At 40.6% G+C, this 18,795-nt stretch overlaps 1 protein-coding gene across 1 annotated transcript in view; it reads right to left on the minus strand.

Annotated features, from left to right (window-relative positions):
- Nucleotides 1-945: 945 nt before the first annotated feature.
- The window catches only part of pot1 (protection of telomeres 1 homolog), a 70,744-nt gene continuing 52,894 nt past the window's right edge, over nucleotides 946-18,795 (minus strand). The window contains exons 11-20 of the mRNA XM_084733734.1: nucleotides 9,121-9,305; nucleotides 8,700-8,782; nucleotides 5,938-5,964; nucleotides 4,199-4,355; nucleotides 3,642-3,850; nucleotides 3,411-3,546; nucleotides 3,118-3,200; nucleotides 2,658-2,752; nucleotides 2,137-2,242; nucleotides 946-1,229 (exon numbers count right to left, since the gene is read on the minus strand). Of these exons, the coding sequence (XP_084589860.1) occupies nucleotides 1,090-1,229; nucleotides 2,137-2,242; nucleotides 2,658-2,752; nucleotides 3,118-3,200; nucleotides 3,411-3,546; nucleotides 3,642-3,850; nucleotides 4,199-4,355; nucleotides 5,938-5,964; nucleotides 8,700-8,782; nucleotides 9,121-9,305 (1,221 nt within the window). The 3' untranslated portion in view covers nucleotides 946-1,089. The remainder of the gene's footprint in view (nucleotides 1,230-2,136; nucleotides 2,243-2,657; nucleotides 2,753-3,117; nucleotides 3,201-3,410; nucleotides 3,547-3,641; nucleotides 3,851-4,198; nucleotides 4,356-5,937; nucleotides 5,965-8,699; nucleotides 8,783-9,120; nucleotides 9,306-18,795) is intronic.

Below are 18,795 nucleotides of genomic sequence, written 5' to 3' on the forward strand. Positions count from 1 at the left end.
AATGACTTTGTTTTCTCACTTTAACACAAAGTTCTTCACATAGTTTTCAGGGTTTTTAAACTTCGTGAACCAGTTTAATATCAGTTCTTTATAATGACAATGAGATTTGTTAGAAATCCACATCAGACACATTTGATTTATCTCCATCCACTCAGGGTGTCATATATGATGTTATATGATACTAAATATGATGAGAAAAATCACTGAAGTGAAAAATACATTACAAATGAATTAATTTGATCAGTGACGATTCAGTGCCACTAGAGCTGCAACAATTAATCAACTGTTAATCAATTATTAAATTAATCACCAACTATTTTGATAACTGATTACTCACTTTGACTAATTTTTCTTTGATTCCAGCTTCTTAAATGTAGATATATGTTGGTTTATTTACTCCTCTGTGACACTAAACTGAATATCTTTGGATCTGAGGGAAAACAGGTCATCTGAGGGTTTGGGAAACACGGATCAAAATAACATTTTTAACCATTTTCTGACATTTTATAGGCAAACAACTATTAATCAACAAATTATAATAATTGCTAGTTGCAGCCCAAAGTGGCACATTAATTAATTCTGAACTGTCAGACGCTTCGACTGCTGCATGTTTTGTTTTGGTCCATGATCATGATTGAAGACATAAGACTGTGTCCACATTTCTCTGTCCTTAATTCAGGTTCAGAAAATACAGAAATCCTGCTTATAGATTTTTGGACAAATGGCACTGTTTTATTTGATTTGATTTTTTTCTTCTCAGGGCAGATTCTGCAAAAACATAACTGACCCAGGATCTGTCACGCTGATGAGACGTCCCTGAATCAGAAAACTCTGATTCATCTCTTTTATTTTGAAGGAGTTGTTAAAAGTCTCCGTGAGCTGCACAGGAAACAGCTGAAGTTTTAGAAACTCCCTCACACGTCAGTCAGCAGTTTAAAAAAAATACTGCAAAACTTTATGTACATTTATTTTGTTTTAAACAATAAATACAAATAAAAACTACAAAGGAAGTGAAAATACAAAATAACTAAAGCACAACATTTTTTTTTCCCCTGCAGGTTTACTGGTGACCTTTGACCTTCAGATGATTCAGGCGGGGTCGGGTTCGGCCCGTATGGAGGGGGGTCTGGTGACGGTGGTGTGGCAGATCTGATAGCAGGTTTGGTTCTGTCCCTCGTCGTCCTCTCCTCGGTACGCCGTCAGACACAAATCGAGCCACGGACGCTCACCTGAGGACAAACAACACACCTGAACTCACGTGTTTCTGCCACTTTGGGGGACATAATGTTGACTTACGTTCATTTCCTGGAGGCTTACCTTAACATTAATACTTGTTTAACCCTCACTTTGACCACTGATCCTAAAATCAGCATTTCCAACCGAGGTCACGGCTTTTGTCTTCAGTTCAACTGGTCTTGAGTCGGAAATGTGTCCCCAGATATAGTTTAAGCCTCAACCTCACAGGTTTAAGAGGCACAACTCAAAATAGTAAAACTGTTGCGTAATAAGTCTTAATCAGAGGTGAAAAAAAGTGCTGAAAATACTAAAATATTACTCAGTAACAAGTAAAAGTACTGGTGCGAGAAAAATACTTCAGTAAAAGTACAAAGTATTCTTGTAAAAAACTGTTCTGAGTATTGATGTTTGATCAACAGCAGACATTCAATCACAGAGGTTTCTTCTGTCACCTTCACACCGTGTGCCGTGTTTGTGTGTTGCCATAGCAACAGGTAACACAAGGCTTTGTTGCTTGATCATGCCGTTGCAGATTTTATCTGCATCCTATTAAAGACGTCAGAGACGGAAATCAGAGAAATCACCGGTGATCATTTGAAGTTTTCAGTAACATCAAACACTTTGCTCACTGTGGATGACATTAACCTACAGATTAAAATGTTTCTGATTCTGAAAATGTCACCTGCACCCTGAAACAGCACCAAAGAAAACTTGACAATCTTTTTTTCCCTCCTCTTTCAGTTGGGAAACATCAAAATTAGAAAATTACAGCCACCATCTGTTAAAGCTCACAGGTGGATGGACAGAACTGCAGGACAGCACCTTATAGATGAATCTGATCATCTCTTAGCAGAGAACAAAACCTGGATTAAAGAGTTTTAACTTAAGTGACAGATGTACCAGTGCTGCCCCCTGGTGGACAGAGGGAGTCCATTGTCTGACGGATGCTGTTCTGAGCCTCCTGATTGGCCGCTACGTCCTCTGCAGATACCCTGAAGAACGTCTCCTGATGAAACACACAAACCATCAATTTCACCCATTAACTTTTACCTTAAAACCACTTTAAAAACTGTATCAGGTGGTTTTTAATCATGTAGTTTAGATGTTTATTTGATGTCAGTAAACTCATCATGACACATCAGACAACATGTTTATGACATAAACAATTATTAACATGTTAAAATGACTATGGTGTGATTTGTTTTTGCAGGAATCTGTACCAACTGAAGATGTAGAATCTGATTTGTAGGACAGAACATCTCTGCCTCAACACATTTATTCATTCAACATTTCTTCACATACACTTTAACTTTAACAAATTCTCCTGCGATTAAAAAAAAACTTGCTGAAAGAGTTCAATGAAATTTTAAGTAATCGTGCAGCTCTAGTGGGCAGGACTTGAAAAGTGATCTGAAACTCACGGCGTCTCTCCAGAGGAAGACGTCCAGCGTGTCGGTGGCGTCCTGCAGCTCGAGCTTCATCACGAGGACGAACTGCAGCAGCTGAACGCCGAGAGCTGCAGACCAGAAGAACGGAGACGTCAAATCTGTGGGATTTATTTCAGAGGAAAACCTGCAGCTAAAACTGAGATCAGCTGAGGAGCTTTCAGAAGCTTCTGAATCAGGAGGAAAGACAAAAGAGATGAAGAGACATCGGAAGACACAAACAGCATCAACAACAACGTCTGAGTAACAACTGAGAAACTTGATTTTTTTGGTAGAGTGAGATTACTGGTGTCGTGGCTGCAGCTGCTGAACTTGATGATGCATTTTTGGGTGATTTTTTTTGGCCACTTGGGGGCAGCAGAAGAAACTGACATTTGCGAGCTCTTCCCTGTGTGTCCACGTCAGAGTCAGAGAGTCAAACCAAACTCTCTCTCACCTTCTGCAACGATCTTCTCATCGATCAGCTCGACTCCTTCGGCACACGGTTCCCTCACTGCAGCCTCAGAGCACCGCCGGCACCTGAAACACACGCAGGGAATCATAAAGAGAAGAGATCATCAGGGCTGCTTCACCGTGAATAAAACACTAACATGATCTATAGAATCATCAAACATTTTCTCTCATTAACACTGAATTTGTTACACAGAAAAACATCTGGCACAGCTGCTTGTTCAAGGCAAGATTTATCTGTAAATCCGTTCACAGATTGATCTGAAGCTCATCTCTGACCCGTAGTATCTCTTCCTGCCTCTGAACAGGAAAGGTGCAGACAGGTCGAGCAGAGTCAGGTGACCTCCTGATGACCTCACAGGTACGATGTTCTGGTAGCCGGACGCTAGTCGACACGTTTCCTCCAGAGTCGAACCTTCAAAGACAGAAGAACTTCTAATTGTCTCATTTTAGGATCAGAACTTGACTTTGTGTTTTCGATGCCAGAATGAAAAACTTAATATTTCTTACCCATGAGGAAGAGGAGCTCCTTGGTTTTGCCGTCGGACACGAGCTGGGTGGACAGGTGAACACTCAGAGTTCGTTTCAACGATCCCCGGGAATGTCCGGGGACGTCGACCCGCCCAGAGATCGCCCACGACGGGGGACTGCAGGGTCCAGAGTCTCCGGAAGCCTCAGAGAAGAGACCTGCGAGCAGTTCATCGTCTGGGACGTCCTGCCTGAGATCACAGAGCAGAGTCAGAGGACAATCTTTTATATCTCCCTGTTTATAATGTTCTTATTTTTATTTTTAGATTTCCTCTGTTGAAATTGTTCACATCTTTTAAATTTCCTTCTTCATATTTAACACCGTTCTTTTCCCCGTTGTGGGAGTAATAAAGGAACATCTTATCTTATCTTCATGTTTTACAAATCGAACAACCCACAGTGACTCAGACAGAGACATGCAATCAGATCTGCAGATGTTAAATTTTGTACCTACAGCAGCAAATGTTTACATCAGTAAACCTGAACGAAACTGTAAGAAAACTGTATTAATCTTATATTAATGTTACGTGTGAGCCTACATAGATGTGCACTTGCTGCAGTAGAGTTTCAGAGCCTGGTGGAGTCTGCGGGGCTCGTAGGATCTCAGCTGGACTCTGACGTGGTGAACTCGACCCGGATCAGACCGCTTCAGCTCGGACAGCGTCACCGGCTCAATGTCGTGACCGCAGCTTCTCTCTGACGCACACAGTGAAGAAACGACACAAATAACACAGTTAAGAGTTTCTACAACTTTAATAAATTTTGAAAACACCACATCACAGTTCATGGGTGGAAAAGTGTCAGAGTCACAAAAGGCTGTGTTACATTGCCTTAAATAGTCTTTTCTGCTTTATTTTTACATAAGTTCAGATATGGGCTTCTAAAAATGTTCACCAAATTCAGGGGTTTGGTGGCCTTTAAAATATTAGCATCTATCATTAGTGATTATCTGTAAATCTCACAGCAGCTCAGATTCTGCTGAATGGATTTTAAAAGAGAACATATCAGAGGTCAGCAACATTTAAAATCAACAGAACCACAAAGAAAGAAAATCTGTCTGGAGCCACGTTTATTAAAGTCTCTATTTTCTTCTGAGATGACGGTGAGGGTTTTCAACCTGAGGTTCTGGAGCCACATGTGGCTCCTCCTGTCTCACTCCAGTGGCCCCCTGGGACTAAATTTTCATTCATCATTCTCGATGATTCTCATATTCTTCAACATTTTTCTTTTATTATTACTTTTATTCTGTTATCATTTCATCAACTAAAATGTGTTTGAACCTTCATCTTCAGTTCAGAACCTTTTCCTCTAAATGTTTCTGGTGGTGAGTCTGAAGCAGAGCTGCAACTTTCAATTCATCTGTCAATTATTTTCATGATTAACTGATTAATTATTTGGTCTCTAAAATGTTTAAAAAAATATGAAAAATATTGATCAGTGTTTTCCAGATTTGTCCACAACTCAAAGATATTCAGTTTATTCAAGATGATCATCAAAGTGATCAATCAATTATAAAAATACTTGACGATTGACTAATCAATTATATTCGTTCTATTTTACGTTCTAGTTCTAACCTTGAGTCTCCCTCGGCTAAATATTTATTTATTTATTTATTTTCTTAATATTGATATCAAATCCAAAAAATGTCCCAAAAAACTCTCAGAGTAAAACAGAGAAAAAGAAAGACTGGCCACCGTAAGAATCTCTTTAAACTTACAAAAATGATAAATTTAAATTAAAATGTTAAAATAAGAAACATCATTCATTTCACATTTATTTTTTTGCTACTGGAGAAAAGAGCTGCAGGTTACTGACCCCTGGTCAGTCTGACATGAGTCAGTCTCCTTACATGTTGCCCTAAAATATTCACAAATACATTTTGGAATGATTTGGATTTTGGTCTGTGCTGATGCAAACTAATCTCATTTATAATAAATGGGCCTAAATCCAAAAAAGACGCTACCTTAAGTATTGTTTCTATTTTCAGATTGTTTGAAAACCCAAAGTGAACTAAAGTGAATTTTAAAGTGTGAAAGAATATTTATTTAATTATAATTCCAGAGACGAATGTACTGTATTTTCTGATTTTCCCACAGACCTTCAAACTCCCCGACTTTGACCCACTTTGAAAGTTTTCCTCTTCGAATCCCAGGATATTCCAGGGAATCCAAAATCAATGAGAAACAACAGAAAACATCCAAATGAAAGTGCCAGAAGAGCTGGTGGTGCCTTTAAATATCATCCAGACTGAGAGGAAAAAGTGTGTTGTGGTTCATACCTGTGCTGCACTCCTCTGCTTCACCATCTAAAGCAGAACCAGAGAAACCATCAAGGACTGAAGCAAATACAGGAATACACAAATCAATAAGTAATAAAAAAAAAAAGCTGATAAACAAAAACAAACTGTCGTCTGCTGAGCTGCTGCAGCGGAGGAAAACAAAATCATCTAATCTGAAAAACATGTCATTAGAGGGCTTAAAACAAGAAAACAGGTTGTGTTCTGTCTGCTGCAGCTCATTTATCCTCCACTATTTGTTTTTCTGTCTACTGAAACACAACTGGTATATTTGCTTTTCTAAAAATATTATCCTAAATCAAGGAGAGTCGGTAACAATAAAACAATATTCAAGCATTATACTAACAAGAAGCTTTCAAAGGAAAGTAAATAAATAAGGACACAGATTGAATATGAGAGAATAATAATGATGCATATCAATGACTTTAAAGTGTGTTTGCATGAGGAACTTATTGATAGTGTATTACCTACAGCAGAAGGTCGTCGGCACCAGTTTAAGTGTACGCTATATTTTAAATATATCGAGACTTTACCTTGCTGTCAGACTGCCTTTTCAGATGGGAAACCCGTGCTATGTGAGACAAACACTGCACTCTTTCAACCAGACTCCTTTGGTCATTTTACCTTGCAGAACACAGGAGCTGCTGGTCTCCTGCTGCCTCAATCAGATCGTTTTTCTGTTACTGTGCAAATTCTGTGAACCCAAACGAAAACTTTAAAACACTAAAGTCACACAAAAACACAAACTAACCAACTAATCAAGGCAACAAAGGATGAAGCAACTCCTTTGTTCTGCAAGTTAAATTAGTGATTTTGTAAATGGAGTTTGGTTGGTGTGAAGAGAGCGATACTTAGCTGATATAACAGCAGAAAACACTTCCCTCTAATAAACTAAGTGCATGCTGACCACCATGTACTGTTGATAATACACTGACTATCAATAAGTTCATCATACAACCCCACTTTAAATAATCCAAACTATTCCTTTAAGTCATTCATTTAAAAAAATGTTGGTATGTGTGTTCTTAAAAGACGTGTTTGGCGTTTGCTGCTGTTAAAACTGAATTACCTAAATGAGTACGAACCCAAATTTGGATATGCTGATGAAGAAGTTAAATTTAATAGAAAAAAAAGGGCACTTCCTGTGTCCCACATATTTAGTCCACTCAGAGTTACACAACAGACATCAGGCCTGCAGCTCAGAATGCAGACCTTGTTTTTCAGAGTTCTTTTAAGGCTGCAGCTGTTTGTCTGTCAGTGTGGAAACCTTCAGGTCACAGCCGAAGTTTGGACTTTTTATTATTTCCCCAGTGAAGCGTGGGCTTTTAGAAGGCTCTGCTAATGGACGCAGCTCCCCGCAGCTTCAACCCGTCCATCCATCCATTCCTCAGTGACGAAACCGGTCCGTCTGAGCAGTCAGGACGTTCAGATTTCTGCTGCTGGCGGAGACATTTCTTCATTTAAACAAAAGACCGGCCAGCGGCCACCACTCTCATCGCTCTTTCTTTCTTTGTATTTTAGTCACGCAATGAAAATATTTTGATTTTTATTCTCAGTCATTTGTCAGCAGACACTATGAAGAAGGTTTATTGGAAAAACAGGACTGACGGTGAGTCTACACAGGAGGCGTTTTTTTCAGTTTACCGTCTGGCTTCTATTTTAATCCAGCTGTCTACACAGGAAGAGTAACAGCTAGATTTTCACCTGTGCTATATCCACTTAAACGCAGCTTTTGTCTACACTTAAGGTTTATTTTCTGTTGTTTTGAGGACCTAACTGCAGTGCTTTTGTGTTGGCTTTAAGTGCACTGTGCCAGAACGCTTCCTGCATAGATACAATGTTAGCCCATAAAAAGGTCACACAAGCACAGGTCACAAGCAAGACCCAAGTCACTGCGGCTAGAATCAAGCAAGTCAAACTGAATCTGGATTTTCTTCAATTTTCTACCAAAATGAATCTGAAATCCAGTCTGACACGCTGCTGCCACCATCAAGTACGAGGGAAGACTGCAGCGAATCCTTTGCTATGCAGAGAAGCTGATTGGCTGCAGTCTGCCATCCTTCCAGGACCTGTACGCCCCCAGATCTCTGAGGCGTGCAGGCAAGACTGAGGCCGACCTCTCACACCTTGATGCAAACTTTTTGAGAGACTTTCCTGCAGCAGGAGGCTGCCGTCCATCAGGACCAAAACCTCACGCCATTACAATAGTTTCTTCCCATCATCACAGCTGGTCTCATCAATAAGGCCCAAGACACAGGCTCTTATAGACCCCCCCCCACATTATGAAGTAACGTTTACACACCTGAATCAATTAACACACATTTCTTGGTCTCTATCTTGCACATTGCAAATTTTTTTTATACTTTACACTGTGAAGTTTTGCACATTCCTGCACAAACTGTGCAGCTCTTTCATTTAAATAAGAGTCATATTGTGCACACTGAAAGTATGTTTATACACAACTCATTTACAACATTTTTTTTTCTGTCAAAATAGGCAATCTTGTAAGACATATTGTTACCACAACATAACTTATTGATCTACAGGTATTATTTCTTGGAAACAGGCTTGTGTCTTCTGTTGTTTTTCTAATATGTTATTGACAGTTTTCTATTTTCTATTTATGTTTCTTGGGTGCTTGCTTTTTTTTTTTTATTGTTCCGCATCGAAACACCAAATGAAAGTCTTTATATTTGAAAACCTGCTTGACAATAAAACACTCAGACCCTGACATCCATTCATACCCAGAGACTCTGGTGGCGTGCTCCAGATCTCCAGCAGCACTGAGTCATTCAGCTCGTCTTCCTCGGGGACGGCCTCAAGGACGCTACAGACACAGAAAACAGGAAGAAGATGACATCTGGTTATGAGGACTTGTGATCACAAACACACACATAAACATAAACACGATGAATACAATGAAACATCCAGTGAAATTAATTAAACACAGCTGCACTGTGTCATTAAAATATCCATATTTCAGAACTGAAAAGAATGAACCAACTAGGACTGATTTTAAAACTGGATTAAATCCTGGATTATTTTAGACAGCAGTACAGTTTTACGAGTTTAACCAGAACCAGATCTCAATCTGAGCAAATTTTTAACAATTAACTTCTAGCCTCAGTTCTCTCAGGTATATCTGTCCCTCGTCTCCTGCCGTACCTCTTCAGGTTCTGCACGTCGGGGCTGTTTTCTGGAAGAACCCGGATCCCCCGGCCAAACGCCGTCCCTCCGTGCAGGTGAAAAGCGAGGTGATCCACCTCCTCTGACTGGCTGCTGGTGAGGCCGGGCACCTTGCTGGATCCTGGGATCGCTCGAAGGTTGTAGATCCTCAGGAAGTCCCCGGGCTGATGGGAAAATTAACACACAGAAAAGAATAAAGAAATTATTATTAAAATATTAGAAACATTCGATCTGCAGGCGGAGAGAGGAGGAGCTTGTGTTCACTTCTTAAAAATTAAAAAGGTGGTGGTTAATAATGTCAAATCAAGAAAAACAAAGTATAATGAATGAATTATGGAAGCTGAGAACAGCCAAACAAACAGTTATTGTAAGATCATAATTATTTCAGTATCTAGAGATAAGAAAGCTTGTTATTAATTTAGCTCATTATCTTGAGAAAACCCAGATAACTCTAATGACTGACAGGAAGAAGTGACGTGTGTTGATTGATTGATAAATGTTAATAAATAACGAACACCTCCTGATCTGACAAATTCAGCCTAAATAAGTTGCTACAGCCGTCGTGATATAAGATACAAGAGGAAACAGAAAGTTACTTAGTTTTTGTTGTGTTACATCATTTTTCTTTTAGTAATTTTCCTCTCGTTATGTCATCTTCATTTTGTTACATCTCCTTTGATTAACAGCATTTTGGCTGCAGGTAGAGTCAGTCACTACACTGTGGCTGATTTCATTAATCTGGACAGAAGGTGCAGTTTTTTCCTCCAGTCAACCAATCGATTGGTTGAAGACGAGGTAGAATTTCAGACCCAGACTTGACCACAAGCCAACATCTATGGGATGGGACACAATTAAAACTGGACTAATCTAGTCTCACTCTGTTGTATCAGCTCCTCTCTCACACGAGCGAACACCTTCATCAGGATTTATCCTCACGCTCTGTCACACTGTGAAGGTGCTTCTGTGTTTTCTGGTCAGTCAGTGTCGACTCCATCAGTTTTAATCGAACAGCAGATGGCGCTGTTGCACCAAACTTCCACTCAGCACGGTGACAGTGATTCAGAGGCTGCTCAAAGGACTTGTTTTGGAGGGTTTGTCATTTTTGTTTTTTTTTTTTTCTCGTCAGCTCTCCGTCACGACGAGCCTGCAGTCGACAGAAATCTTTCCTCACTCTCATCACCAGTAAACGCTTCACTGATCAAGAGTCAGAGGGATTCACTCAGTTCAGATATTTCACTGAAGACTCGACTGTTTTTACATGACTGGTTTAGTCAATATAAGACCAAGATACACACACATACTGTATATATGACCTTTAATTGCATTAAAGCTGAAGAGCAGAAGAAAGACTCAGAGAGTGAATCCTCTATAAGCTCTGGCTCCTTTTAAATCCATTTTCTCTGTATACTGAGTGAAGTTTGACTCAGTGTCAGGGTGGATTAACGGCTGATCTCCTGAGGCCTCTCCGCCTCTGAAGATCCACATGAAGAGTCGAGCGATGAACTGGGAGGACTGGAGAGCTGCACCCACTCACAGGGAAGCACTTTATTATCTGGAATTATCCTTTCATCTAGTATCGCGGCCAAATAACTGGATGTTACTTAGAAACTGACGAACAGGAGAAGTCCTGCTGTTCATGCGAGTTCAAAGAAATCACCAGACTCACTTGGTATGACTGCCTCTGTGTCATGATCTGAGAGGAGGACATTTAATGAGAGGAACAAACAATATTTTAGACTAAAACAATAAAAATATTTTACAGATTATTTATACAAAGCATGAACACTGTAACATGAACGCCTGTTCTTTGATTTTCTTGACAACGGTTCATCTGATTGATTTCACACCTGGCAGGTGTATTGTGGAGGACAAAAAAGTCGAGTGCAGTGTTGAGGTTGGTGCTGTAACAAAGAACTTTATGCTTTGGCTCATAACTTGCAAACAGAAAGTATCAGAAATGTTTTTTTTTCCTGGATTATGTGGGTTCAATCCACACCCATTTGCATCTAGATAGATTTTCTGCCATTTTGAATTGTGTCCAAATCTGTTTTTTTTTACTCCTACAAATTTTGAACACAAAATTTGGCACATATCATCTCAGGACAAGGGCTGCAAGTAACGATTATTTTCTTTTATTTTTATTAATTGTTGCAAGTTTTCTTCAAAGTCAATCAAACCGAGTGGTTTGCGAGAATGCAGCAAGCAGCCACACCACAACTGACCCTCCACTAAGCCCCGCCCTCCTTAGTTACTGTTGCTACTCCTGTCAAGGTTGGCTGGCTGAAAATGTTTGGTGTGATTTTCTGCCAGACATGATTAAGTAAAAGGCTTGTTGGATGTTATCAGTCCTGAGCGTGACTCTTTTCTCCAAACAACGGTGGCAGATTTAACAAAGAAATTGGCAGCAACTGTTGAAACGCACAGTCTTTGATTCCACAGAGGAGTAAACAAAAGCAGCTTCTCGTTTCTGGCTGACAAATGTGGATTTGTTGGTTAAAATGGTGACACTCTCTCTCTCTCTGCAGTTTTCATGAGTGTAGCTGGCTAATGTGAGCTAATGTTTAAACTCTTGAGTGAGCCGAGATGTCCATCTCCAGTGTTTTTATCACACATTTTAGAAAAAGAACCCTGTGAAAGTGAATTAAACATGTGAAGTTAACAGCTGCGTACACGATATAACTTCAACACTAACAGACTGAGGCTAAAGCTAGCTTACACCACAGCAAACATAAGTCTGATGCTGAAATATGAAACGTATATGTGATAGATGACAGAAACACACTCATTAACATGGGAAAAGGAAGTAGAAGACAGCAATGCTCACCCCAGAAAGGAAGCCGGGACAAGAGCTAAGCTTAGACCTGAGACAGGGAGCCAGAGAGAGATGCATTGTGGTCGGCCCACTTTTATTCTGCACCAGCGCTCAGTCCAAAGTTTGGCTCCAGCTAGTAAGCTAGTGTTAGTTAGCAGGAAATGCTACCGCTATTCACATCAAGGTCTGCAAATTATGATGAGTAACCAGGTCATAATTTTTGGAAAGCAACATTTGTTTTGAATTTTTCAAATGTTCTTTAATTTTCTATTTTTTTCAGACATCTCTGTGGCCGATATCTCCAAAACTCCAAAATCAATCTACATGGTAGCAGTAGGGCAGGTGAGAAACATGTATTTTTGATTTTGGGGTGAGCTTTACCATAAGGTGAGACTGCATAATTAAGAAATGTTTCAACACATGAAAAATTCACACAAATCCAGAAACATAAAGAAAGACAAAACAAAACTCAAGAATGATGTGAAGTGAAGTGTTTTGGTGCACTTAGCCTGAGCTTCCAGTCGGCCACTCTTTCACCTGGCTGTCCATCTTCTGAATTATCTCGGCATCATTTGGAAACATACCTGCCTTTATTGTTACAGATGATTCCATCCCATCAAAAGACTTACTGATTTTGTAACACTTGATTTAAAATATATAGACTCTTGTTGGGGTCATCCAATCAATCAGACTTTTTTATCTTCATTTAAAGTTGTGGTAGGAAACATTGTTTTGGTATCATTAAGAAATAATTTCATAATAACCTTTCAGCATATTGTAAATCAAGTGGTCTGAGAGAGAACTAGACTTCTGCACCTCCTCTTGGCTGTTTTCAGCCTTCAGGGAATCTGGCTCGTGACGGTAGACTTGAACCAATCACAGGCCTTCTCAGACCGGGGGCTTCTATTGGCTGTTCTACTAGTGCAGCTGCGTGCACACGTTCCTTCAGTGAGACCCTAAATCAATGGCAGAAACTCCAGCAAGAAGAGTCACTATAAAGCTGAATTATGAGACAGAGAATCTTAAAAGAATCCAGCTAATGAACAACATGTTCAGCCCAGAGGTTTATCAGCTCACTCTGTTACTTCTGACTTCGCCTTCAGTTGAGTTCATTCACGTCTATCATGGGACTTTTGCCAAGGGCAGAGAAGTCTGGGCGGAGCTGAGACACAGAGCCGACAGACAGTTACTCAGAGCCGGAGGGCCCTGGATGAGAGGGTCGGTGGCAGACTGGAGCTTCTGGAGGCAAAAAACACCGGAGTCATTCTGATGCCAACTCTTTTATTGGCAGAAGGGGAGCTTAGAGTGTTTGTTTCAAACTTTAGGGATTTAAAAAGTGGATTTATTTTCACTTGTGCTTCTCAGACCTCTGCATCAGCGACCCACGGAGAAATGGCGAACCCACAGATTAGCCAGATGAGAGCTCAGCATTTGTTTATAAACTTTTGGGATTAAAAAGTGGATTTATTTTCACGTTTGCCTGTAAACCTGTGTGCAACAGCAGCCATGGAGGAGCCAACCATGCCGGTTACAGTAACATACTTAGTCGCTCTGTCCATGTTGACTGCTGACCGGAGCAGAAATGTATTTGAAAGTCACGTCATGAGAGTAAAGAGAGGAGGGATGTAAAGGATCGAATCTTATGGACTGTCTGTACTGACACACATACACACACAGCGCTTTTAGCCAAGCATTTTTGGCTGCGCTGAGTCAAACCATGTCGCACTGATTAGCATTTCTATAACCACTTTTATTGTGCCACGCAATTCAGATGAGACTCAACAATCAACTGTTTATAGGGTTTCTACCTACTGCAGCTTTAAATAAAATTTGGCTTCCATGAAGTTAAATTTAATAAAACAAGGCCAGAAGTTGCGCTCTCCTCTTTTTTTTTCCAGGGTGTATCTTTTAGTTCTTCAGCAGCACTTTCTAAGTACATAAGAAAACATGCTATTTGAGTATGAATCATTATTAAGATTATATAAATCCCACTGTGGCAGGAAGAAAACAACGAGACCAAACAGGCAGTATTTTTGTTTGCAGAATCCCAGACTCTGCCTGGGTTTCACTTACGTCTCCAGAGACTGGGATGTTTAGCAGAATGAGACAGAAGAAAACAAGCGTAAGTACTCGGGAGTCTGGCTGTGTTTTCTCAGAGCTACACGAGAGTTTAGCAGAATCTACCACAGTTTGTGTTTAGAAACAGGTGTAGAGTGAACTGAGAGAGTGACTAATGCTGGGAGACTGAATAAACACCAGAAGACTGACAGCAGTGTGAATAAAGGCGGCGCCATGTGGCGTCGGCTCTGATCGGGCCTGGTCGAGCTTCCTGTCTGTATTCACATATTACATCCTCTGTAGTGGCCCCTGAGAGGCCAGGTGTGATTATAATGTGCAGACATTTAGCTGAGATAAGCAGCGCTAAGTTTAGACCAGAAACGTGACTCTTCTGATCAGAGGACCAAGGTCACAGTATGTCGAAAAGTACAGCTTACTCAGAAGCTTTTGTAGATTAAAGTTGGAGCTGCAATCCTTAAAAGAACTGTTGACGGTGACAAAACTTGTATGTTGTCAAGTGGACATGATATAAGAGACAGAAAAACTTACAGGCGTCTTTGTGAAGACAAATGTAAATATAAGACTCTCAGATGTCCACACAGAGACAACCATGAGTTGCCAGGTGTCCCTGCAAAACCTCTGTATATTACAAAGTCCAATAAAGATCATGTTAGGCAACAACACACCACATGTTATTAACCAACCAGACAAATTTGAATGATTAAAAAATGGCTAAACATATGAATTTGGGTCTCAAAATGAAAAAAGAAAATCAAATTTCTTTGCTCTGAAACTCTGGGGGCGTGTCCACTCCCCTGTCTCAGTGTCAAACACCACAATGATCTGAAAATGACCTGAAACATGGACGCTGCGTCTAGCAGCTTTATTGGACATGTCCAGAAATGTTTGCGCCACCAGAGCCAGAGGACAGTCACAGGATGATATTTGTTTTCTTTGTAGTCACTGAAGTGAGCTGAATAGAACTGCCGGGCTGATGTTGACTGAGAGGAGGCTTCAGATATGTTCGCAGCTGAGTGGGGACTTGGGACAGTCGGTTCGGAGTTCGTCACTTATACAGCGTTGGGGGACCATGACTGATAAAATTTAGAGGAAAATGCGCTAAGCTTTAGTCTTAAGCTATGATGCACATTTTAGTTGACGAAAAAAATTATTTTATTCTATGAATAGCTACTAGGGCTGCACAATTAACTGCAATAAAATGGCAATATGGCCAAAACACAAATTTTTGAAAAAGGAAAAATATGTGGGTAAACAGCATTATAATGAGGTACTGCAGTGCTGCAGAGATGACCAGAACAAAAAAATCTTGTTCTCCAGATGAAAGAAAAGATGTTTGGTTGGTTCAGACCTTTATAAATATCACATCATCACAATTCTAACAGCTGTTTTTTCAGTGAACATGAAAATTGTAATGCAAAACTGATCATTTAATTGAAATCTGACTTTTGTACCAAATCATGCAGCCCTAACCGATTCCCAGATACAACTGAACAATGTCGGGACCTACAGCAATGATATATGAAAAAAATTCATTTCAATTTAAGTTTTTTTCAAAGCCAAAGGAACCACATGCTGCTCCAGAGCTGCAGGTTGCAGACTCCTGATCTAGATGGATAAATAGTGTTTAAAGCAAGAGGAGAAATATGTACTTTCTGTGGGTGAACTGCTCCTTTAAAGTACGGGTATGTATTTGGCATTGGTAACAAAACTCAGGTACCATATATTGGCACTTTGTAACTGCAGGTGATTAGACCCAGAGGGCTGATAACCTTAAATATCTAACATAAACTCTACAGATGCATTTCATTAAAACTTCTACTAGAAACTGCATTATAGTCTGGTGAGTATGTTGTCTAGAGAGAACCATTTTCTCTTCTTTAGAACAAGATTACCTGAGAATATTTACTTTTTAAAGGAAATTAAAGTCCAGGAAGAAAAGAGAAAATCTCCCCATGGCCTAATCATTACAAAAACAGTTGGCATAGCAACCAACAGCAGGAAAATCAGCAGCATCTTTAGAGCTCTGCGACCGGCTTTTTGAGCTCTTTGACCAATCAGATCATTCAGCTGAGACCACATTTGGTATAATGGGCACATTATCGGCATGATCAGCATGTGCGCAGGGGGCGTTCAGGGACCGCAGGACACGCTGGTCCACAGCTCTGAGAGAGATCGGCCTGTCTTACAGAAAATGGCTCCCTGCAGCTTCCCCTGCAAACAAACCATTTTCTTTTTAAAGAGGCTGAGGGAACAGAGTGGAGCAGCCTGTGGCAGCTTCTGTAAGTACTTGATCTGTATGAAAACTAAACACTCCACCGTCCGCCCACCGCCAGACAGCCAAGACGCCGCTGCCGCTGTCTCATGGTATTAGTGCTGCTCGGCTGCTCAGTAAAAAGGGATTCCTTAAAATTCAAAAGATTGCTTTGGGCCTCCACGGCTTCTCGTCGAGCTGAGGCTCAATAAAGCAGCCAAAAAACTTGTGCCCTCCCTGAGAAGAAGAAACTGTTCATTTCACACTGGCTTCTTTATGGAGCAGCAGGAAATGGGCTTTAAAAGCCAGACAGATACAGCCTAACACGACAGCGGGGCTCTTTGTGCTGGAAAATCAACTCGATGGGGAACAGGGGATGTGACCGACTGAAGTACACCTCATTTCAGATTAAATACCTTGACTGCACTCGGAGCCTTAAAACTAACAAGGACGGAACATACAGGCTGTTTTCATTATTGAACAATCTGTTCATAATGCTTAAATTAATTTCTCACTGCTCAAGTCAGTATCACACTATATTTTGGTCAATAACAACAAGAAGAGTCATAAAAAATCAGGGAAGTTGGTTGAAGAGTTCAAGGCATCTCAACTTGTTTTCCATGTAGTTATTACATGACTACTTGAGGAGCAGCTCCATCATCTTTTTGTATCTCTGAGGTTTTTATATCACTCTGTAGTTTCCCAGTAGTGTTCTTTATGCTTTCATATCTGAGCATTAAAATGTTGGGTCTAAGTACGTATGTCCTGGTATCAAAATGCTATTTCCTGGTGGGCTGGTGGTTCAGCTGGTGGAGCTTGTGACTTGATGTAGCTTTCTGCTAAATATAAACATCCTCAGACGAGCTTCAGTGCTCTAATCTACACTAGGCTAAGTTGGCGTGTCCATTTGAAAATCGTGTAAACGTGCGCAGACAGAGCTGCCTTTCAAGCAATCGCATTATGTGAGCTTCTGTGTTGCAGCTGCTTGTTTTCCCTTTGCTGTTGTTTTAACGTGAAAGTGCCCCCTAGTGGCAGAATCAACATATTCAAAAAGTCAAAAATATAAATGTCACAAAATATTTGTGACCTTTTAATTGGTGTGTGTGTGATGACAGCTTTGTATCACTGAACTGTCTTGTTGTGATGTTGTATATATGTATTTTCTTCTTCTCAATGAGCCTCTGATCAAATAAAACCATCTATTTGCGTAGGATTTACTGTGACATCTGTTTGTTCATCAATACTCGACATAACTAAACCACCAAATTAACCACTGGTTTATTTAGAGTAGTCAGAGTGTTTATAGAGGACCTCTGTTGTGCCTCTTGCTGGTTCCTTATCTCTCTTCATGAATAATAGAAAGAGGAGGTCGAGGCGGTCACCGAGGCCACTGTGGAGTCAGACGGCCGCCAGGGAAGTCCTGTCCCTCACAAAACCTTCAGCAGCAGAATATATTACTCAAACTGGAGAGCGTACTCAGTTAGCTTTACTCTACATTAACACAACATTTCTGATCAAAAGGTTGATAAAAAAGCAAAAGAACAGACGGCCAAACAGTCTGACAAAGGACAGCGCTGGGAACTAAAAGCTGTTTTTAAACTCTGCTCCACAGATTACACCCACTCACATTCACACAGAGATAAATCTGACCGAGGCAGTATTATCTAAATAAATGATCTGTACACGAGATGAAGCTCCGCACAGACGAGAGCTGTGTAATGAAGCGTCAGTGTGAATGCGGATCTGAACTCTCGGTTGTTTGAGTGATGCTCTGCTGACTTCTCAAGCGCCAGGAGAAGCAGCATTTCCGTTGCGGTCGGTGGTTTTTGGAGGAGATTCGAGCCCGCGGGCTGACATGAAGTCTCATTTTCCTCTGAGCTGTGTTCACTAAACAGGAAACAGTGTGGGAGTAAAGAGCGCGCTGCATTAGCGCGCGACCCCCCAAAAACATTCAATGACATGGAAATGTGCACTCGGTCGAGCGTGAGTGCTAAAAATGAGATAATGAGCGGAAGCTGTTGGAGCCGAACACAGAGTGAGGAGATAACGATGACAATGTGAACACAACAATCAATGGCTCAAACTTCCTCTACAGTATTTCAGGATGTGGCCATTAAAGAAAACAAAAGAAGCAGTTATGAAAAACAACGCCTTGATCCAAAAGTCCCCCCCCTCTGGACTAAGGACTCGCAGACTTCAAGAATTACATTGAGTCCACAAGTCCTGACATTGTTCTTTCATGCAGTAAAATGGAGAAACATCATGGTTGATGTACTCAGTACAACTTTAATTTTGTCTGAGCATCAACACTTCTAATACTATATCTAAACCCTTGGCTGAGCGGTTGAGTGACGCTTGAAAGGAGATGGATGGAATTTGTTTGAGATTTGAGATGACGGTGCAGAAAAAGGGCCAGAAATTAGCGTGTCCACCCGGGTGTCATGTTTCCATCGCTGCTAATCAGAGCTGGAGCTCTGAGGCTGACGCTTATCTCCCGATTAGTATTGTGATT

Source organism: Lutjanus erythropterus, chromosome 13 (assembly GCF_056507025.1).
Source record: "Lutjanus erythropterus isolate fLutEry1 chromosome 13, fLutEry1.hap2, whole genome shotgun sequence".
NCBI lineage: Eukaryota > Metazoa > Chordata > Actinopteri > Lutjaniformes > Lutjanidae > Lutjanus > Lutjanus erythropterus.